The sequence below is a fragment of the Passer domesticus genome, chromosome 6 (assembly GCF_036417665.1).
Source record: "Passer domesticus isolate bPasDom1 chromosome 6, bPasDom1.hap1, whole genome shotgun sequence".
Taxonomy (NCBI): domain Eukaryota; kingdom Metazoa; phylum Chordata; class Aves; order Passeriformes; family Passeridae; genus Passer; species Passer domesticus.
In genome coordinates, this window is record NC_087479.1 from 7,424,502 (window position 1) to 7,448,487 (window position 23,986).

The following is a 23,986-nucleotide window of genomic DNA, read 5'->3' on the forward strand; positions in this document are numbered from 1 at the left end:
ACTTTAAGTAGCTCATATGCACATGAAGCCCCTTCTTCATCTCTCTAAACTTCATGTCTATGGAAATAATTCTGAAACATCAGAAGTCAACAGAGAAATCCAAATGCTCGCAGAGCCAAAGTCATGGGGGATTCCAAGATCAGAGTTTCCAGTAACAGCAGTGAGCTCTGTGTTAGTGCCAGCTGCCAGCACTCCCTCACAGGGGACTGGGGCAGTTCTCTCCCGCTGTTCCACAAAAAGAATCCCAACTAAAAACATCCAGCAAGAAGCCAGGGATGGTCATGAAGAGGAGCAATGAGGAGTGAAGATTCACCTGTGCTTGTACAGGGCAAAGTGTTAAGTTAGTGATGCACTGAATCCAGAGACTGGATGTGGACTGGAACAGGAACATCCACGCTTTGCAGGAATTGGAATTATACAGTTTTATTTCCACAGCATATTACTGACCTGCTTAAGATCTGCAAGAAAAACATACTGTCCTCAAATATTATTACACAGTGGTATTAAGCCAGTTTTATTTTCAGTCAGACACCTCTTTCCCTGTCAGACTCAAATATCTCCAACCAAAAAAAAATGTCAATTCCTCAAAATATAAAAAACCCTTATGAAAGCCTCCCCTATTCCTCCCAAAACCCAGTGAAGTCCAGTTCAGCAGCCCATCATTTCCAGGTGATTATTCTAAAGACAACCTTTTATCCCACTCTCACCTGCAGTTTAGCACTTACTGGAATATTTCTACCCAAGTAAACCCTGTAATCATTTCAGACACCAACAGACATTGACTGGAGTTTCACAGCACTAAATATTGTACATGAAAACAACAGTTAACACAACTCAACTAAATGAAATAAACATTATAGTTGATTTCTGACTTGGTTGAAAAGCTCCAATAGCTTGAAAATAAAAATCACCAACCCTAACCATGCTATGAGGATCCAACAGCAAATTTACACCTGTGAGTTTGGTAGTCAGAGGAAGGTTTTCACAAATTCTGTTGTTATGACTGATAAACCTTCCTCTTCATCATGATACCCAGGTCAAGAGGCAAGGAACGGCCTCTCCTGTGATGGAGATGATTTTGAAAGAAACAACAAAGGGGATCATTAAAATCTTAAGATCCATACTCAGTTAATGAAGACTCAAAGTCCCCCATCCCCAAATCCCTACCCCAGACATATCCACACAGACAAACTTAGGACAGCAGAAGAATTTTAAGCTCTTTCTTACAGCAAAACCAATTTTGACAATGCTGGAAAAAAAACAAATTGGGGACACCCCAAAATTTACTGAATGGTGCCTAAGCACAGAGTTAATAAAATAGGTTTTAAAGTCCAGTGCATGATGTTGAAGAGATTCCTCTGCATTTTAACAACAACAAGAACTCTGAAAAAACTTGAGATTTAATACCCTATGCACTGCTTTTCCCCATAAATATACCCTCAGAAGGCCAAATATTTCTGAATTTTCTTCAGCACCTCAGAAGGCAGAGTGGCAAAAAACAAGCGCTCAGTGGAAAAAAACAAAAGACAGTGATTCACATGCAATTAGCTCAGCTAAATTTACTACTGAAGCCATTGCTACTCCAGCTGTCCTTGACACCTGCACAGCAGGGACAATGGAACATGACAAGCATCCTCTTCCCATCTATTGCAGTGTTCAGGCTGACACACGAACTTAAAATTGGTGACAGCTACAGTTCTTGAGCTGCTGCATTAATGCAATCAGCACAGAACCAGCCATGCACCTTATTAAAGCCTCTGTTGGTCACCAACAAAACCAATGGAGGCAGTCAGGGCTTCTCCCTCCTCTGCTAAATCAACCACTCAAAAATCATCAGTGCCCTACACTTGTCTTTTTACTCAGATTCAGTTTACAGTGACAGACAAGCAGAAAAAAAACAGAAAATTGCTACCTGAAAAGTTAAAATGAATGATGCAAAGGCAGGAAACTTGTTAACATCCTATGCAGCACAAGTTTCTGCTGGTTTATCTTTCTTTAATACAATTCTGAAAGACTGAGAGCACAACTCAACTTTTGAGGTCAAGTTGCCCATTATTTTCCAAGAACTAAGCAGCTCACTCTTTATTAGCCTATGTTTCTTCAAGCATTTACACAAGTGACATGCAGAAACAATTCTCAGTAAAACAATTCAGGCTCTGGTGCCTAAGATGAGAGAAAAGCTGATGACAGCATCTTTAAAACCTAAGTGTCCTTTCTGTGCATAGGAAGAGCACTCACTGAGAGCCACTGCACCACTGTTCTGGCACACATCCACCAGCCCTGCCCCAGACAGCAGCACAAATACACAAAAGCTCTTTTCTAAGGGTTCAGAGAAAGTGCAAAATACATTCAACTTGACACATCTACCCGAATCCAAATGCTCAGAGGAAAGGCTTTAATGTCCCAGATCCTCTGCTGTCTTTATAAGGGCACTAATTTGTACAGCACACATATTTTATCTGCACTACAATAACACCACAGATGAACATTAACCAGATTCCTTGTGGTGTCTGCCAGGTGTTTAAATATTTTGCAACTCAAGTGCTGAAATACTACCTGCAGTCCAAATGCTTAAGATCATCCAGTGAGAACATGTGTATATTTTCATCCACTATGTAAAACACATTTTTTTCCCACTTGTTACATTTTAAGCAACAAACCAGAACTACCAACACATACTACAGCTCTATTCTGAAGGTTGATTTCATCAGGAAGATTTAACTCACAAAAGCTTTCATTTTGATAACAAGAACACTGTAAAATATTTCCTGTAACTTTTAATCCAAAAGACTCCACTCCAAATATGTGACCACATTTATCTGCAGCAGGCAAGCCCTACACTGTGTTCAAAGACAACAAGCTCTGATATTGTGTATTTTGATAAGTTCAGGCATATACCATGTATTAGAAAATAAAACAATCCCATACTATGTATTAAACAACATTCTTCTCTTGGTCCAAGTCCGACAACACATTTCTGAGCATGGTGTAGGTTCCCTCTCTCTCTGTCCCAAGAGATATTTCAGTGAGGTATAATTCATACAAACCATCCTCTTGTGTGAATGCCACCACAGAACTCCCCCCCCAGTTCAGCATGAACTCTACTCACTTCTTGCTTAAAGAAAAAGGCTTTGAGAAGAGAGATAGGAAGAGCTTTTGTAGCCTGAAATATATCCCACCACCAGAATTCTGACCTGGACACTTCTACACATTAATATGTTACTATGTTAATATATTAACTTTGCTGCTTTTCCTCTTTCACCCACACTAAACTTCAGGTAAAAACTTGTACAGTACCATTATTAGCAAGAAAAATGAAAGGCCCAAAGGGATCAGAACATTTTTTATAGCATGTCAGTTATGTTCCCAAAGAGGAAAGAAGTATCCCTCCAGTGAGAAAGAAACTGAAATACTTTTTGTGTTTTTATCCCATGTACTCTATGGCTCAGATAAAACAGTCAGCACTGACAGCCAGCTTTCTGAACAGGGGCAGGAAGGTCAGATTATCTCACACCTGAGCTTACAGACTATTTTAAACAGGTAACTGGATTAAAGCTATATACCCCAGAAAGCAAATCCACTGCAGCCTCTTCATTAAACAAAAGTATCCTACAAGCACAGAATAAACTGGCAGCAAGGTAAATCAGCAGCTGCTCTCCACTCAGGATCATCAAAACCCAGGATTTCCCAGTGTCACATACCTTAGATGTTTGAGGAGTAGAGATGACATGGACAGTGCTGGGTTTAACTCCACTTGCTCTAGATCGTTTATAAAGGGCAAATCTGCTTTTCCTGCGCCCCCTGTCACCATTAGGGAGGGATCCATTGTACCTGGAAATAAAGGAATAAAGCTTAGCATAAAACACCACCCGTTTGGAAAGCAGCAAAGGAGAGAGAGGTGATCTGGCCACAATATTCTGGTATCATCAAATGCATGGGGCAAAACAAAAAAAAGTAACAATCAGGCTAAGTTTTGCTTCCTGAGTTGAGCATTCAAACATTCTTTACCTACCAATGGTTGAAATTTTTTTCTCATTTAAAAGGTAATTAACTACAAATGAAATACTTTGCTTTTCAGCCACAGAGACACTTCTTCACCTCTAAAATCAAAGGAATATAGAAGAACAAACTCTACATCTTCACTTTCATTTCAGAAAATGAGGAGTTCTAAAATGTTTTTACCCTACCACCCATCTGCCCACACCTCATGCAGGATTGGAGGAAAAACAGGGACAACATGGAAAACCAAAGTCATTTAGAGGCAAGCAAAACTATGAGAAAGGAATGTTACTCATATAGAATGGTTTTCTAGCTGTGTCTCCCCCATTTTTTACAAAACTTTAATCCTAAAGGCTTCATCTATTCATTATTAAGGAAAGAAGATGCAAGTGTTTTTAATTTATGTGACTATCTGAAGCCTCACTAATGACTTTCTTTATCAGGTGTAACACAGGAGCCCTTGACAGTTCTTTCATCTCTCCCTGAGGACACAGACCCAATGGATTAATTATTCAGAGAAGTCTGAAGCCTCAAGGGGACAGAGCTCCTTCCCCAGGGAAGGGATCAATTGGAAATTTCTCTGCAGTGCACAAGCAAGGAATTCACCATCACCTCACCCCCAAGATTTGGGTCAGGTAGAGGCTTTCCACCACCATTCCTGCCAGCTCTCAGCTGGAAGAGCTTTCAGGGCTTTACTGAATCTTCCATGTCTGATCCTCAGAGATTGCAGACTTTTGCCCAAGAAACTACAGATGTTATTCCGCTGATAAATCTCTTCTGCCTTACAGGTGAGGTCTGTTCTACACTGATCTCACACATCCCTCTCCTACAGTCTTTATGATTACAGGTTAACACTGCAGGCAGGAAAAGAATACAAAAAGGAAAGAGGCAGCAATGCACTAACCCAGAATATTTTTTTATCATTACATCCTGTGTATGTAACTATCTGTGTAACAGGAGAAGGCACGTGGAGAGCCTCCTACCCTTCCAGGAATCCCAAAGGCAGGACTGCTGAATGACTGAGCATGAGCTAGAATAGATTTAAGATAAAAATTATCTTAAATCTCACTGCTCTAGAACTTAAAACCCAGACATTAAAAAAAAATACACATTTAATACATGATGCTAAAGCCACATAGAAAGTTGAGAGACTTCCAGCTTAATCTGTCCTCTCCCATTTTCATAGGGAAGACTACTGGGGCTTTCTGGAATATTAAAGGAGATTCCCTAACACGCACAAAACCAACAGGAGTAAATCACTACCATTTCATGCCAGGCCTCCTTGCACCTTGGAAGTTTGTTATAAACTACTCCAGAGAAGCGCAGCCTGTGGATCCTCATCACGAGGCCAATCTCTAGAAAGATACATCAAAATATTCCACAGGCAGCTTAAATACCAGCTTCAAATAGGAGTTATTTGATTCTGCACTTGAATCTCCCTGGCTATATGCACATGCTTTCTTTCAAAGACATTATCATCAGGAATATCCCAGCAAGTTTTAACCTGTTAAGACAACATTCTTTCTACAAGTATTTTTATCTGGAAACCTAAAAAAGTAACAATTCCCTTAGAAATAATATATAACTGCTATAGATTACCATTGCTAGCTTTATATCCTCTAATTATGGATTTTCCTTATACTTGTGTAACTGCTAAACAGTACTGAATTAAAGCAGTTCCACTGGAAGTTGAAACCACGTAACTGGGGTTTTCCCTCATTTTCAGAACACAATTTTAACTGAGGGAGTCCACTCTATTTCATCGCAGGTCTCTGTGGGGTTTAATTACTTTTAAAATACATAAATAAAGAAGCTCAAGGTTAAAAGACCTCTTGGAGTCTTCAAATAGGAAGGAAATACAAGCAAAGTGAACGCTGAACTCATTCACCCTGATTAGCACTGATAAATTCTCAGGAAGGTTTTCCTTATGCCCATTTCTAAATTTCCTTTCCACAAAAGGCAGGGCAAACTGAATGGTAGTTTTATGATTTCATAGACCTTCAAGTTTGATTTTGATCCAACAGTGGTAGAAAGAGCTGGGACAATTCCTAGGGACACATACACATTTTAAAAGGGGAAAAAAAGGAGGGTGTGAGAAGTTGCCTCTTTCCACAACCAGCAGATATCTTCATTTTTCCTAGACCAAGCCTCTCTAGTTATGCCTCACAAACTAACCCTGCCCATGGCTCTGCAGCCACACCTTTGCTTCCCAGCCCTGAACAAGCTCCATGCCCAGTGGCCTGGCAGTGGTGCCCTTGGATCCTGCCAGCCACGGCAGCTCCCTCCCACCCTCCATGCCCTGCTCCTGAGCAGCTCCACAGCCTTGCCTGTCCCTGCCCTCCTTCCCAACAGGAGCTGGCCCACAGGACACAGCTGGATTCAGCACCCTGGAGGAGGAATAGCTGCCCACACCTTGCTGAGTCAGCTTTTCTAAGCACAGGCATGAAGAACTACAACAAAACCTGCCCTGCCCTCTCCATCGCTCTCCTCTCTCCCACTGAGCAGAGCCTGGGCGAGCACCAAGTGCCTCCCTCTGAGCAGCAACAGGATGGAATCAGGTGTGGAGAAGGGACAAGGACTGGGGACACGAATTCCTCATCACCAAACATCTCCTCTCACAAAGCCACTCCACAAGCAGGAGCCATTTCCCTTCTCCTTTGCACTCCTCCCATAGCTCCGGGATCAGCTTGGGGATCAGCATATGAGCACAGAGCTTTTTGCTTCACAAGAAGGCCAGTACCAAAAGAACCTGCAGCTGGAACTCTCCTTCAGCCACCAAAACCCCTGGAACAAATGTTGTTTCCAACTAATAAACAAACTAGGAAAAAAGCAATTTCACAGTGACAGAACAATCATTTCTGAGAGCACCCTGCTCACACATGGATCTGTGGGGCTCTTTGGAAGTTCTCCAGATGTTCATCAGACCAACACACATGGAAGGCACAGTCCTGTCCTTTCCCAAATGCTTCTCAGTGACAGCAGCACTGGGACAAGCTGCATCATGAAACCTCCTGGGATAATTATCTCAGTTGATAGCACTATTCCTTGCAAATAAGGGAGTGGTGCTGGCATGGGCTATGGGCACCATAATTACCAAAGCCAGTTTCCTACAGATTTACATCAAACACTTGAAGAGTTTGGTATACAATGAGCTGCAAACTCCAATTAAGCTTTTCCCATGGCTGGGATGTGTAATGAAAGCCTCTCCTCCTCCTGGATTCAGGGCTGTCTGGAGAGCAAGACCACACATGCTCTCTCCCACAGTCCACTGTGGCAAGCTCCTACTTTCTACAAGTCTTGTACTACTTGTAGTACTACAAGGACTTGTCTGCTTCAGAGATTAGCAACAAGCTTTGAACTATTTGTCAGAAGGCTTGTTACACAAGCTTTTTTGGTTTATGTTTATTTTGGCTTTGTTTTTTAAAAAAAATCCAGCCTAGACAGCGTTAAGAAGTAAATGACAATTCTGTTACTTGGTACAACAGCTCCAAATCTTGACCTGCACCTCAAAGTTTGACTTCAACTCATGGAAGTCATCCTTAGAATTAAGGTATTTATTAGCTTACATTGAAGGTGCTGCATGTAGCTAATTTTTTTTTACAATGCTGTCAAAATAGAAGCCATCAAACTTAAATACTCCTGCATATCAATGCAAACAAACTACCTCAAGACTAAAACTGAACAACTCCTGATTTTCACTGGTAATATTTCCCCCACACACAAAAAAAAAATTAATCTTACTTTGCTTTCCTTGTCTATTACTAACAGATCTACAGCACACCTTGTCATTTTTGGATAAAAACCATCCCAAACGACAGACTTGGCTATAAACAGATGAGATGCTGCAGTTCAGTTGTTTCCATAGTTTTAGTGAGTCAAACAGCACATCTCTGCTCACTAGACAATAAAGCTGCAGAAGCAAAGTCAGACTTGAGTAAATCTTCCCTGGTAAGTACACTCTGATCCCATATTTGGCAGAATCCTGTAGAACATACTCCACACACGGCAAAATTCAGTTTTCACCTTCCCTGAACCAGTGTGGTCCCACACTGCTGCCAAAAGCAGCAATCTCACCTTTCATTTTTTAATTCGTTCCCACTACTTCTCTGCCTAGTTCACATGAAGGGGAAACAAAACTAGATTTATGCTTTAAGTTCAGTTTTAAAACCACATTCCTCACTCTCCAGCCCACTGCAAAGCCACAGAAGCACTTGTATCAGCAACCCTGAAAACAGCAGGGAGCAGGAGAGATTCCCTTGGAAGCACTGCAAGTCTACAGCTTTCATGACATCCAGCACATATGAAGGCTAAAGATACATTATTCACCTTTGCAACACCCAGTCCCAGAGCTTTTCACAGCTCCACACTCCAGTCCTAAGTGGAAAACCCTCTGCTGTTGAAGCACCCAGCACTCCCTCCCTTGAGCACATGCTAAAAGGGAAAAAGTCATGTTTATAGCAAAACACAAACAGAAAGCTTCAACATACACAAAGATGACAACAAAATAAGAGTATTTGTGTCTCCCTTTATATAATATCACTGCCAGTACTTCACAGTCTTTACGCCCTCTTCCCTTGTGTCAACCTCAACAATTCATTTTGTGTCTAGTAATATTTCAGCAAAAGAATGGCTAAGGATTTCCTTTTTTTTTTTAAAAAAAGGCAAGAATTATTTCCAACACATTTTTCTGCATCACAGCTTCAGAAAACAAGCAGTTGCTGTCTGCCAGTTATCTGAGAATTTCAGTGAAACAGAACAGTGAAGTTATTCTCAAACTCAGTCTCATGGGGAAGAGTTGCCAAATAGCAGAAGCAAAGCTAAGGAGTACTTCTGTGCCAACGGGATACTCCTGGTTCATTTCCCCTTTGAACTGTGTGCTCTGCTGCTTTATCAGTGTCACAGATATATTAACTCAATATGAATTTAGGTCTCAGCTTGTCTCCAGCTGATTGCATGCAGCAGTGTGTGTCCCAGAAGCAGCTCCACCACCAGAGCTTTGCTAATCCCCTTCCTCTCAGGGAGTTCTGGCAGTGAACACACGGCTGCTCCTTCAACAATCAGGGCTTCACAGATCTCTACAGCAGATTGCAAGGAACACCTTTAATGCTGAGGTTTCTTGGAGGCTGGAAGGAGGATACTGTCTTATTTATACTGTTTTTTCCTTGTTGCCCACATCCCCAGGTGCTCAACAAGCCTTGACTGACCAGAAGGTTCCCTTTCCCCACTGCACCTTTGGAAAAATGTACAGCTGCTTTCTGACCACAGAGTGACAAAACACAGAGCTGGCAGAGTCACCTGCTCCATCCCAACCCAAAGGTTTGATCCAGTCAATTCACGACACCCCTGTTTGAGTTAGTCTGGAAAATCCAGGCCTCCCCACTGTGTTTCAACATCTTTAGAGTTAAAACTTTCCCCACGCACACAGCAAGGGAGATCCAGGTCACTCAAGTCTCCTGCACTTCCTGCCAAATCCACCAAACAGCTTAAACAACCTGTTCTCTCTTCCTTCTCTCAGCAGGCTCACGTGCTAGAAGACTAATTCCCATCAGATTTTGCTTTCTTTCTGAAGGAAAACATTTTAAGTAGTTACAAACACAAAACTGAAGTAGAATTAAGAAGAATGGTTATCCATGAGTTGCTTATTGCTGTAGCCTAAGGGCTTCCATCCTTGGATTAACAAAACACCACTGATCCAAGACTTTTGTTTTTTGCAACCTGGGAAGAAGTCCTGAGTGAAAGACACAGTCCCACCTCAGACTCTGCTGGCTAAGACATCTCCATAGGCATAAATGCCTCCTAATCACTACCAGTCATACAGCTCAACAAAGCCAGTCTTCCTGCAGAGCAAGAAAATCCAAACCAACAAGTTCCAAAGTCCCAAATAATCTCATCTCTTCACCCAATTAAAAGCAATGTTTTTGCATCTGTGGACTTGATTATCCCTAAGAAAGGTATGTTGGAGTCATTAATTGTGGCTATAATCAGTTTGGTGGTGTTTTTTTTATTCTTTGCTTCTGAGACAAGTGTTTGTTCTTACAACTTGCATTTGTGAAGTCATTTTACTATCATAAAACACTCCAGGAAGCATTCCCTTCTGCAGCACTTTTGGAACACTCGTTGGCACAGTGATCAGCCCTGTGTGCTCACCACAAGCCTTCTCCTCCCCAGCATGAAATTTTAGTACTCCTTGCTTTGTTTACTGCTCCCTGTACTGTCCTCCAGCCTTCAAAGGGGCTGCAGTGATTCAGTGAAACTCAGCCTGGCCTGATCTGTGACATGACCCCAGATTTTTTCAGAGAAAAGGCTGATTTGCATCACTGGCTCATGATTAGGAATTACTTTTAATTACTTCTTTTAGCTACCTTTCAAAAGCTGCTCCTACCATCAGGAACCCAGCAGTGAACCACCCCAAAGCCCTAATGTTACACTCCCAGAACTTTCATGTTCACATCTACCCAGCCAGCCCCATGGATTAGCTGAGCACGCAGTAAAAGGTTATGTACACCACAAAAAATAAACCAAAAAAAGCTTTCAGAGGCACCTACTGCAGATCAGATAAGCCGGAGCCTACTTTCCTCCTTCCCAGGGTATACAAATTAAGTAGAACCTTATCTGCTGGAAACACCACAAGAAGTCACACGTGCACTAGCTGAGGTTCTCCAGGGTGACCTTAATTATTCCCTGGTGTTCTGGAGCAGAACTGGTCATTCTGCTGGTTTGGGGAGGAAAGGCTATTCCTGGCTGCTGTGGCCTCCTCCTGTTCCCCCCACCTCCACCCTCCAAGAGATGAAAGGATCTGGTACACTACAGATCAGGTTAACTCATTTTTTTAATTATTCCACTCCACACATCCCATTCCAGCACCAGCAGGACTCCCCTGCTATTATAACAGCTGTAACACATGAGTAATAAAAAAATCAAGTTTGTTTCAGGAGAATATTTATAGAAAATACAGCTGACTAATCCTCATGCATGTTTAGCTTACGTAATACAGGCACTTGAAGAAAAACCCACCTGATCTGTATTAACTTCACTCTGCACAGAAAATTAAAGGCTGCTCTTGGCTTGCAAATACCAAATTAATTGTGTAAGAACTGCTTTGAAACAGCTTTATTTACACCACACATCCAGCTTCCTCCAAGATTCCCAAAACTCTTGGCTATTTTGATACTCTTCTCCTCTGGAGTAAAATAATAGAGAAGCAACCACTCCCCAAGTGAAGGGCACAGAAGTCAGGGCTTTATTATTGCAGCTCCTTGGCACAGAAGACCAAGGAGATCCAATCAGGAATACAAAAGAGCTGGTCTGATGTTTCTCCTGGGCTGGGAGAAACTTTCTGCAGAAACTTCTTCCTACATTCCTTGATTTTTCTCAGCAAGTGGCTTGTTACTTGTCCCAGATTACTTTTCTGGGAAAAAAAAAAATTGTTACCTTTGTTTTTGTGAAATCAAAGACAGCTATATAAGTAGCACAAGAGTTTGATTAAAAGCTGACACTCTGGAAGAACCCAAGAACATGCTGATGCAGCCTGCCAGAGCATCAGGATGAGCTTCAATTAAAGCAGCCAAATAACTTGACAGTTCCAAACAACAGATAAAAACTCTCTAGGCAGGGATGACCTGAGCCTCACAACATAAAACACAGATAACCATGATATGAGAAAGAAAGGTAGCAACTTTAACAGAAAAATCCCCACATTTAAGATATTATTATACCAACTCCAATAGAAGTAATATGCCAGCAGAGCATTAGAATGCAAGAAGTTTCCCTTTTAGAAATCAAAGGGTAAGGGGTAAGGAAACCTCTTCTTTCACATAATGATTTCCTTAACAATCCTTATTTTCAACATTTTACTGTTTCCCCCCAGCATTCATTTAACAAGGAGGCAATTTTATTGAGTGCTTTAAGCCCATCTCCAAAGCTGTCAGCTAAATCCATTCACCACTGCAGAAAACCAGCAATGTTAATGCACAGCAAAACACAGGGTATAAACTAATCAGGTTCATTTCAAAGCATGCTTTTTATTCCAGCTAAAAGAGCACAAGAGTTGGGCAAAGCACCATGTTTAGAGAATCCTCTTTCCAACCCTAAACCTCTCATAACACAGAGGAAATGCCACTCATCTGAGAAGGAGCCATAATCCACCAAATGTTCCTGGAATTGCTGGATATGGTGAAATACACACAGATACAGCAGAAAGTGAGACCTGACTTTCACTGCACTCAAAACAAGTCAGAAAAACACAAAATCCCTTTCACAGCTAAGTACTACACACAGCTGGGTTTTGGTGCACAGGAGGAAAGAAGGGAAGGAGGAATCCTGTTGATCCACACCACCAGAGGCTTAGGAACCGCACAGCTTTGTTTGGAAACCATTTACAATCTGCTCTTAAACATCACATCAAGAAAAGGCTGCAAGTTTAAAACTGAGACAAATTAGACTTCATAGCATGCAAGGGGACGAGAGACTCAAAACCCACCTGCCCTGACATTCTTGAACATTTTCCCAACCTATCTGTACTTCCTGCATGCTCTGAGGTGCAAAACCAAACCTCTCACATTTTAGCCTGAGGAATGAACAGTAGTAACACCACAGTACAGCTGAAACTGCACTACATTAAACATTATGGAGAAACTACATTTCACTCAAAGGAACATTTGAGCCATTGAAAATAAAAGCACAGTCCCAACAGTCATTTCCTAAGAAATCAAGTGCTTTCCCTAAAAACCTATCAAGGACTATTTGATAGTTCACATTTTCATAAGAAAAGGTGATAGCTTTCTTAAAACTTCAGTTCACCTGAGGTGGCAATGTCATTTTTGTGATTTCACAGACAGTGGAAGAAGTTCCAGGATGTCTGTTACAGCTTTTTCAAACACTCAAGCATAACAAGAATAGTCTTAGGTTGGTTTCAGTACCATTTAGCACAGAGGAAAGATAAATGCATCCATTTTGTGAATATAGGTGATCTCACCAGCAGTACATCGAATAGAGAGGCACTCAACTACTGCATCCTGAGCTACAACATCCAAGTCTAATTCCATCAATTTTAACATTCCTTTTAGTTTCCCAGGGAAAAGACACCCTTACAAATGCACAGCTCCCAGTTCAACCCCAACTGCTGAATAGAATCCCAAAAATTTGCCTCTGAAAAAGAAAATAAATAACTGGGTTTCCTTCTTTGTAGCACTTGTAAGCATTGCTGTCTGAACACAGCAGATTCCTTAATATCACTGATTCTGCATTATATCAACTGCTCCATGGCACAAGCTGTCAAAGGGAAGATAATCCACTGCTATGCCTGCTCCTAGCACATTTAGAGTAAGTAAAGAGAAAAAGCAAAGAATTACCTTTCTGCCTGTTCTTGGTGAGCAAGTGTGTTATGTGCCCTAAAATCCACACAATTTACTCTTCATACACTGTCTTAAAAGAACTGCCTGAAACCTATTGCTACAGAGGCATCACAGCACTGCTGTAACTGTGGGGTTTTTTTAAAAAGTCTTAATAAACCAGAAATTAACAGTGCAGCAGTGCAGAGAGCTAGACTTCAATATATCTTCTTCAGACTTAAAACACACTGACAGCTTACTAATTCCCAGCAACCTTGGGTGTTTGCTTTTATCATCATCTATAACAAAGTTAATCAGACATCTCTAGCCAGGAAAAGATTTCTGCAAAGCTATTAAGTGTTTACTGCTGATCAGCAGAATGAATTCTGATCTATGTACCTTCATGACAGCAAAGTCTTTTGGTTTCACACTTTCACCGACTGAATTTTGAGAGTTGCTTCCCTTAGGAGGGCTTCCCAAAATGCTACATAAAGTAAACATTGACCTTTCACAGGCCTCAGAAAACGCCACTTACTAAGAATGAATCAAAGCAACAGAAGTGATGAATTCCTAATGTTTTTACACCTCCAAATGCTCAGAGATTCTGATCTCTGAAGAATCTCACTACAGAGTTTCATGTAGCAGTGCCTGAACAGGAGATCTCGCACTGCTGTGCTCTGCAGATGGGAAGGAATCTCCTCCTCACTGAAGCAGCAAGAGACTTTTATGCAAGACAGCTACACAAGACTGTGTTCATACACAGATGCAAGCTCTGAAACCACACTGAAGGCTCTAAAGCAGATATAGAGATGTTTCCTAGAGCAAAAACCATCGCTCAGCTCCTTTGCAGGGCTATTCCAGCCTGCCTACTTCTGGTTAAACTCTGCAAGCTGAAGTTTCATTCCAACAGATATTAAGTAATGTGCACAAGTGGCACAATGGCTTGTAGAAAAGAAAATAAGTTTAAAACCACAGATAGTTCTCCCTCAAATTATTTCCTTTGGAAATCCAGCTCTTTTTCTCTGCCAACACCCACAAAGACAGACAGCATACTATTACTATTTTTGTTCACCAACTTTCAAGAAAACAAGCCACCCCATATGTTTCTCTCTATTTCTCTAGACTCCTTTGATTTTAAAGGCAAGGACGCCCTATGGGGCAAACCAGACCAAGAAAACAGAGGATCTGTTGAAAGCAATGTTTCCCCAAGTACAGGCCATAATATCAAACAGCACTACAGGACTCAGAAGTAGCTTTTGCAAACCAAATGGAAATTCAGCTGTGGAAATAAAGCTCATGAGCCCAAGACTGAAATTGGAAGTGCATTGCCCAGCAAAGCATGACTGCAGGAGCTAGTTCAGAGACACAGAAATCAAGTAATTGATTACAGCTGCCTGGCTCCAGAGATTCCCTGTTGCCCTCAAGTTTTTATACCTGACATCACTCTCCATAAGGGCACCTTGGCCATGCTGCACTGTTTCCAGCTGAACAGGGGAGTGGTACAATGCTGAAGAGCTTTAAAGCCACTGCAGTGCAGGAGGATGTGCAAGACTCAGATTATGTCTGTACTGTCTCGTTTTTATGTGGGTTTTGCAGATACCAAATTCTTTCCTGTCCTCCTTTTGCCCAGCTAAAGGTGCTGCATGTGCATTTCAGAACATAAACCCTTGCAAATCTGTCAATTCTTTAGCATTATACCCATAGGAATATCTCTAAGGGTGTCTCACAACTGTTTTCTGTTTCCTCCCACAACTGTTTCCTCCTACAGCCCTATCAAAAATAAGCATTTGTAGAAATCTCTCAGGCTGCACCACCTTGAGAGGGAGAAGATAAGGATGACATCCAGAAATACTCACACCCCATCAGTTTCAGTATCTTTGTAGAACTCGGAAGCAGTTCTCTTGGAATTACCCATTGGAAAGGAACAAGCCTGAAATCTACTGGAGAGGCATTCATGTCTGGACAAATCCCAAATTTTTTCATTTTGGAGTTTTAGCCAAGGACTAAAATCCTCCACTAGGCTATTTTACAACCACTAAGAAAAGAAGACTTTCCACATCCAGAAAATTTAAATGTTTGAGTAACACAGAATACTATTCTTAGCTCTGAACTGAGCTCATCCATGAGGCAAAATGAGGCTGCTAAACTACATGAGACATGGTTGATAATTCTCAAAGCTGTTTCAGGTTGTGTTTAAAATTACTCCAAAAAGCTGGTTTTCCTAAAAAAAGACAACATTGAGAGTTATTCTCTTCTACACCCAAATCTCTCCTACACCCATCCCTCAGTTACCTGGGGTAGCAGAACATTTGTGTCCATTCCCACTCACCCCAACTCGACATCCCAACACTGTTATTACTACTGCAGGCAGCAGAGGTGAAGCACTGGTAGTGACAAGGAGAACAATGAAAAAACAAGGAGTTTCATAAGCCAGGAAACCAGCAAAGCATGATTTCCTCTGGGTACATGTCTTGCAGTTGGATTCCTTCTTTGTCTACTGAGGTGACAGCTCCAATTGAAGCTTTTTCTCAGAGGTGAGAATCAGTCACATGGATTCCCTGATGTCTAACAAGGAAGGGGGTAGGAATCTCATTCATCTTTACAGCCTCTCCTCACCAGAGCTCAAATAGCATCAGGAGGCTGTGGAATAAAATCAGTTCAGTGACATCCTTCATTTCCAGTTACAGACTACAACCTCACCTGTCACTACATCTCTCAGTAAATCACAGCATATTCACCAGAGGCAGATGGAAAATGACTGGGAGAGGGAGCCCGTGGTACCAGCAGAGCTGAGGCTTCAGTGTCCTGCAAGAAAACTGCCTGGGCAGCCAGGAGCAGTGACTGCTTCTCTCCAGCTGTGGCATCACCATCCCAAAACTGACACCTTGTTCTGCCCCAGCACCACATCCTTAGACAGCTTATCCCACACCACAAACAGCAGCAGTTCCAGAGGCTACAGATGCCTTGTGAAGGCTGACCTAGAACAGAGACTGGACAGAGCTAAAGAATAAAGCAGGGATTCATTGGGAGGCCTTAATGGATCCACCTTGGGCAGCACAAGAGCCCAGCCAGAGCTGCACCCAAGATGAACCCAAATGGTCCCAAAATGCACGAGCGCTCCCGGGGTCTCTCCTTGGGATCAGCTCTGCTCCATTTGCATATTGGAGTTAATTGTCCAATTCCAGCTTTAGCCCATGCAGTCCCATCCTTCCTGTTTTTTCTCTATTCAGTCCATGTTGTTTGTGCTCTTGGGCCTGAGATTTGGATCATTTGTCCTTGGACCCCAGCTAGAGAAGGAATTGTTTTGTCTACCCACTCTGTGCAGAGAGCTCACCATCCCCTTATATGAAGCTGAGACCCACACACTAAAGCAGCACAGAATCTGAAAATATAAAAGCTAAACCCTGAGGCATCCCTACAAACAGTTATGACCATCAGTGAAACAAGCACCTTTTCAGAACTTCTCCAGATTTTAACCTGGATTCGTTTAAGCCAAGACAAACTGCCCATCTGAACAGTCTTTATGTGGACATTTGTTCTTCTAAAACAAACGACAAATAACAGGAAACTAAAAGGTCAAAACTCTGCTTGCTACACCACACTTTTTAAATTTTGACAATAGCTGTCACACTGCATAGGTCTGTATATCAAATATACTCTGTATTTGGAGAAGGACTGAATTAAGTCTATGAAGAAAAGCAGGAAGAAAATGAAATGTGTGTTATCCAACCAGACCAGCCTTTAGATTTAATAATGACTAAGTAAACCAAAGGCTGCTCACAATCACTTACACAATCTCCACTTTGGTGCAGGAGGTGGAGAACATCCCTTTAGACTCATGGTTACAATAAAGGAGTTGTTTTTACAAATGAATACACTGATTTTCAGGATATTAAAGAGCATCATACATTCTTATCTCTCTCAGTTTAACTCAGCTAAATGTTTTGGTCTCTTGACTTAGGCATGACAAACTGATCTTTAATGCATTTCTCAGTCTCTGCACAGCACAAAGCATCCCGCTTTTACCACCTGACATATTCATAAGTAATTTCATCAGCTCACAAAAGTGAGACAGCTGGTTTTTCTCAACTGCCATCTCTGCCCAAAACTTACAAATAAGCCCATGCTCCTTCTGGCTTGGGTCTGAATAGAGTCTGCAGCTGGACCCCAGCCAACCCCAAATCCAGTTCCTTCCTTCCTGCCTGCACTGGCCACAGAATGCCCAGAGGTCAAAGAGCAAATCACTTCTGCTTCAATCTGCTTACCCTTTCACAAAGCATCATTCTACCATTGTTCTCTCCACACCAAGAGACTGCCACTAGGTAAAGCCATAACATAAACCAGACTCCTCCAAAGAGTTGAAGGTGCAAACCAGCAATACGTGATCAGAGGCCAATTGCAGAGTACAATTTGAAGTCACGGCGCAGATAATAAACTAGGAGGGTACACACAGCTTGACTTAGACCCTGCTAATCACTTAAACCCCGGCTTGGCTTACAGAGGGAACTGTACTTTCTGTAGTCTCCCTGCATCCTTACATGGACAGCTATTTGCTGGGTAACACCAGTCTCTGCACACTGGAAACTCTGAACTTGCAATAAAACTGGATATATGGCACTCAGTTTTGCAGCTGGAAGTGGGATTGCACAACCAGAGATAAGGCACAGCTAAGTGAGCAAGGGAACTCCAGCATTTTGTGCTCAAACATGGAAAAAGGCATCAAACCTAAGTCAAAAGTTAAAGCTCTTTTGCTCTGACAGCAAGCAGACTGAAAATACTGGAAAAAACCCAGCTTAGTTATCTTTCATAGGCGAAAGAAAGTACATAGCCAGAGATTTTGGGAAAGCTCCATCAAAGTCTTTTAAATGAGCACGGGGACTCATTACCAAAAAGGGCAGAAAAAAACATCTGGGTATTAAGAAAATATTTATGGAAATTACGAGAAAAAATTTGCAGTACACATCCCTAAGCAAACAAGCAGCCTGCAGTTTCTACCCTGGCACCTTAGCAAGGCATCTCACCTAGGGAACAAATCCCAGCGCAGACACTAAGAACCAAGCAGTGCAGCTTCTGCCCATGGAGGCAGATCCTGCAACTTCCCAGACTGCCAGCACCATCCCAAGGGTAGCTGCACCACCAGTGCTGTTCTGAGGCATCTCTCATTTTTCATTTTCATTCTTCCAGTGAAGCCCAGCCTAAAACAAAAGTGGAGTAAAAAAACCATGCAAGGCTTGCCCATTTGGCTGTTGCCAAATTTTCTTCTCCAGTTTTTGCTCTGATGGAATAAGTTACTCAGCTGCTCATATGAACCAGCACCTGCCTCCTCACAGATCTTCCCCAACACCAAATCATTCCATTTGCTTAATTTGCCAGTAGTTTTTTCTCAAAAGCCACCAAGGTACTGACAGCCCATTTAATTAAATCTTCTGGCAGAATGAGATGAGGGAACACCTAGGAAGAATTCCTCTGAATTCTTCAGACCTGCAGCAGGGCACGGCCACCTCTCCCATCACACACATGGCTCTGGAATGGGACTTCTGCCCACTGCCCAGCACTGAAAGCCACACACCAAACTCAAGAAACAAAATTCACTCCTTGATGCACTGAGAAACTATTCCAGCAAATTTTAAGATTCAGAATGCAATTCAAAGTAAGTATTGCATGTCTGTTAGCAGGAAGGTTAGGGCAAGCACAAGGTAATGAATCCTATCAAATCTGAAAGATTCATCTTCAACACCAAAATGATTTTGAATCCAAGTTTTGAGCTGCACAGCTATTTGCTCTCAGAGGTCAAACATGCACTAGGAAGAAGGCAACTTAAAAGTACAGCAACATTTTGGTATAGTAGTCAATGCTCCATAAAAAACACAGTCAGCCTGGGAGGTGCTGAACCCTGGCACAGGATGTGCTGGGAAGCAGGAGCCACACAGCCCTCACTGTCTTTCACCAGCACGGCGTCTCCTGTGAAAGGAGAAAACACAAACTCTACTCCTGTTTCAAAGGCTGTGCCTCCACCAGCACTAAATCAGACACCAACAATCAAAATTAATTCATGCTGTTGCACATGAAGAAATACAGCTGTGCTTATATCAAAGTTTCAGCCCATTAACTTCTGTAACCAGACTAAACAGTTCTTTCACTCTTCCTAGGGGCACGTGCTCCAGGGTTTGCACATTTGGGCTCCAGTTTATTTGTAACAGGCAAGCAGAGATTTAAGCTTTTATTCACTTCCATTTGTTTACTTTCATGCAGTGACTAATTGCCTTCACAGTAAGTCCCACTCTGTCTTCACCCATGACATTTCCAAGCCTTAAGAAGATACACCTTAGGAGTTTGAAGCCTACCTGTTTGTTGAGGTAAAGCCAGCTAGTTTGAAGAATAAAATTCTTTCAAGCCAGCTTATGAACTGAATTCTAAATTAAAGACAGCACACACATTTCTGGGTGAAGAGTAATTTGAAAGCCTACTAAAGACATCATTACAGTTCAGTAAGTGCCTCAGTAAGTTAAAAAGCATTCCTCAGAAAGAAACACTGAGAATTTTTTGTCCTCAATCCCTTGAATATAAAGAGGAAAAAAATAATTTTGCAACAACAGGGGTGAGTTACCAGTACCCAAGGAGAAGACCACAATGCTTCCTGGCCTTCTCCTTTTAACCTACTATGTGCCAGCTGTCTCCAAACTTTTCTTGCCTGTCCCCACTCCTTTGGGGAGGCAGCACAGACATTTTACACAGTGCTTCCCTCACTGCGCAGCTGCCTGCTGGCACCTCTGGCAAACACAATTAGTTGCTGCACAGCAATGTAGCTATATCATAGTTAATACAAGGAATAAATATGACAGAAGAACATCAAGTCTTTATTGACAGACACTCAGTGAGGTCACATGTGGCCTTTGTATCAATTCCCTAGAACAGGAAGCCTTGTGCTACCCAGATTAGGCACAGCCCACATCTACTCCATCCTCCTTGAAACTTGAGTTTTATCTACAGTGATGTCAGCATGCAATATTAAAAATTATAATGTTAAATGACCTGAAGTAAATTATTTCCAGAAACACAAAACAGAGCCTGCTTGCTTTCCCTCTCTCCAGCATAAACAAGCTGCTATTGAAAGCAGGATGCTAAACAGGTCCTTCAGCTATCAGCACCTTCACATCATTCCTCATCAAATAGAGCTCATCTCCAAACCACTTTGCTTTTAACACAACAAACTCTTCAGCTTTGTAGACATTGTCTGTATCCATTTTCACAACTGCTGTTTATAATGTGCTCCCTCCAGATGACATATCTGTTGTGAAACAGAGGAAAGCTTTTAGCTGAATTACTCTCTCTTCTCCATGAGCCAATAACTGCTTCCCAGTGACCTCACACGAGGACTTCCAAGGCTGGAATATGAAGAACTGAGTGAAACTTCATTGCAAAACAGCTGATAGTTGCTATTTTTAGGAGCAGAGGTTGCACTAATCAGAATGAGTAATTGCAGAAGCATTGTCTAGATGAAGACAATGCAAGTCCAGTGTCACCTTGTTCACACATCACTCATAACCCCATCACACTGAGATGCTGCATCCTCCCACCACACAGCCCCTCAGTGACAAGTCTGCAAATATACCAAAAATTTAAAACTGCTCAAGTTTGGCCATACAGGGATTTCCTACAAGGACTGTCTTCCTGAATCCTAAGATCTTTTAACTCGAGCCAACAAGTGCTGTTTGTGGGAAGGGCAGGAGAGATGTTTATTCCTAGGCAAACCCAAAGACAGGTTACTCTTACTGCTGAACTCCCAGCACCACGATGCCTACTCAGACTTTACGAAAACCCTACAAACAGTTTGCTGCCTGCTGTCCTCCCCTGCTCTTTGTTTGGTTTTAAATCATTATTCAGTCATGAACACTGCAGAGACCCAGGCAGAGTATTTGCACAGGAGGTGACATTACAAGGTCAAACAGAGGAGTCAGCACAGAGGGGACACAGCTGGTGGGACAGCACTGCTCCTGCTCAGCCCTCAGAGCTCACTAATCTCTGCTTTGGAACCCCCACTGCTCTCAACTGTACTCTTTGCTTAACATGAGCACCAAGACTATTCCAGGCTAGCAAGTAATAGGATTAAAGCAGTCTAATCCCAGATGTTACTTACAGTTTGTCAGACAAGGCACAAACTGGTCCCCCAAAGTATGGGGATGTCACTATGAACTCAAGATTCAGGACTAACCTGTATAAAGCTGCACCAGGAGATGCCTAAAAACAAATATGATGCAAAAATAAGGGAGGCATAAAATTCTGAACTGCATCTTACCAAGAGGGAAACAAGCCCTCTGAAGAAAAGGCAGGAGCCCTTCAACATATTGGTCTGTGCAGGTGAAGTGAAAAACGCAAGGGCACCATTTAGTAATGCCTTTATAAAACAGAATGAGCAGATCTGCCTCAGAAGTCTCTGGAAACGGGCACACTCCCTATGCCAGCATCCTCATTCCTGTCCCTCAAGGTTTAAACTCGTGACAAGTCACATGCAAGCTTCCAGTGGTGACCTTGGGACGGAGCAAGAATAAACATAAGGATTTCTGTTGATAAAATGAAAAGCATCCCCAACACAAATGAGATTTAGGGTATCAAACAGTAAAGGCAAAAAAGGATTTGACAGCACAAAGCACACTGGAAACCAGCTCGAGATCCTACTTCAAGCTGGGAGCTTAGACCAAATCCTCCTCTACTTCACTTGCCTTGCTGACCGCAGGACAAATACACCACGAGTATGACAGGGCAGAATAACCAGACTGAGATGACACCACAAGAAGCACTGAACAAAGACTGCGACTAACACACCAGAGGAGTCATCTTTGGAAGGTTTCACAGCCACAAGTGCTCAGGACAAACTGGGAACCAAAGGCTGAGCAGACAACACCAACAGGAAACATGACATTTCTGGAGGACTTTGCAAAGAGTTGTAAAACTTCTCTGCTGGCACCCTGAACTAACAAACCCCACTAGAGCAAGGCACAGGCTCAGTACTACACTCACACATCTTCTCATTAGGGTACAGAAGAAGCAGTTTGTTATCTTAAAGTATCAAGTTTATACCTTCTGTCACTACTGAGCAAGTTAGAGAGCAGCATTAGTTCTGTAAGTATAAACCAGCTATAATTTCAGTTTGAACTGGATAATAAGTTCCTGACTTCTTAGGAAAACTGTTCTCAAGCAACCTTGTAATCACAGTCAAAGAACAGCCTGCTGTTAAGAAGGAACACAAAATAGCTTAAGTAAGACACTGGTTTCAGCAACAAAAAACAAACCTTAAAGGCCTAGAAAGTATTTTCTTGGTTTATATACATATTTTAAAGAAACCAAGTGGACTGTTACAGTATTTACCCATTTACAAATTTCAGCTGAAAATGGAAAACTGTTCACCCCTCATTCTGTCAGGGCACAAGAGGAACAGCTACTTGGTGCATCAAAGGCGAAGTCCCACATTTCCCAGACTTGTTTATTCAGAGTAAACTGCTTTCCATATTTTAAGAAAAAAACCCCGAGTCTTTCACTTCCACATGTGTGACCTCCTGCCTGTACACACCAAGGGGATTAGTTTAACTTCCAGAATGCACTCAGTTTCCTTTTTATAACAAACATTAAAACATGCAGACGTTTGATGCTGTGATTTGCTTCAATAAACATAGATTTTAGTGTCTGACGTTCCTGCTCTCTGATTTTACATCGGTACTGAGATGTTGTGAATAAAGCCTACAGCTGGATACAAATCTGCACTCTGAGAAAGTCAAAAGTACTCCAAGGAATAGGATAGCTGCAAAAAATCAACTCAAGTATGTTTTCTTTCTTAGCTTAAATGAAGCAAAACGTTTGCTCTATCCAGCCATACACAAGCTTTCAAAAAAAATCCACAGACCTTTCCTCAAACAATCCTTTCCAGTGTTTTCCTATACTGCAGTTAATGTTCTATTCAGACACAATTCTTCTGGTGTTTGATTAATCTCCTTGCAAGTTCTGAACTGACCCTGATCACACATTTGCAATATGCACATATAAGATCCACCATAAACCCAGCACAAGACATAAAGGTCACCAAGAAGCTGCTGTCAATATCAAAGAAAAAAACCCCAAAAAAACAAAATCTATTTCTCCAGAGCAGCAGCCTTCCAGCTATGACTGCTGGAGCCAATGATTCTCAGAGAATCATGACCTTGAACACATTTAACTGGTAGTTCTCATTATGTGCTACAGTCATTCCTTTAAATGAAACCTAAAGTACATTTTTAAATAAGGCTTAAAGGCAGAATTCGAGTCACCTAAGCAGTTTCACCAACATATCTATAGCAGACAGTGCAGGAAATCACCAAGTCATTAAACCAAGCCTCAGTCTGGTATCAGCAAATCCATCTATGTGCAAACAAAGTCCCAGAGTAATTCCACAGCCAGGATGACTCTCCCTCCTCCTGCAGTCCATGCACAGCAGCAAACAGCACTCAAGGACAAGCAGAGATCCCACACTGCTTCTGCATTTGTTAACACCACTGGAACCTGCACTGGCTTCTTCCTGAACTGAACAGCAAGAGATGAACAGGAGCTAGGTGAAAAGCCAGACAGGTAAGTTAAAAAATGGAAATGTGTTTATAAGCAGAGGATACTTCAGAAACTTTATTTACCCT

General features: G+C 42.0%; 1 protein-coding gene across 3 annotated transcripts in view; it reads right to left on the minus strand.

Moving 5' to 3' along the window:
• Window positions 1-23,986, minus strand: part of PELI2 (pellino E3 ubiquitin protein ligase family member 2) — a 70,929-nt gene that overhangs the window by 42,335 nt on the left and 4,608 nt on the right. For 2 of the 3 annotated variants that reach the window (XM_064423035.1, XM_064423034.1), the window contains exon 2: window positions 3,702-3,831. In XM_064423035.1, coding sequence (XP_064279105.1) covers window positions 3,702-3,831 — 130 coding nt within the window. Of the gene's footprint in view, window positions 1-3,701; window positions 3,832-16,222; window positions 16,228-23,986 lie in introns of those variants that run through there. The other variant, XM_064423036.1, reaches the window with a different exon arrangement.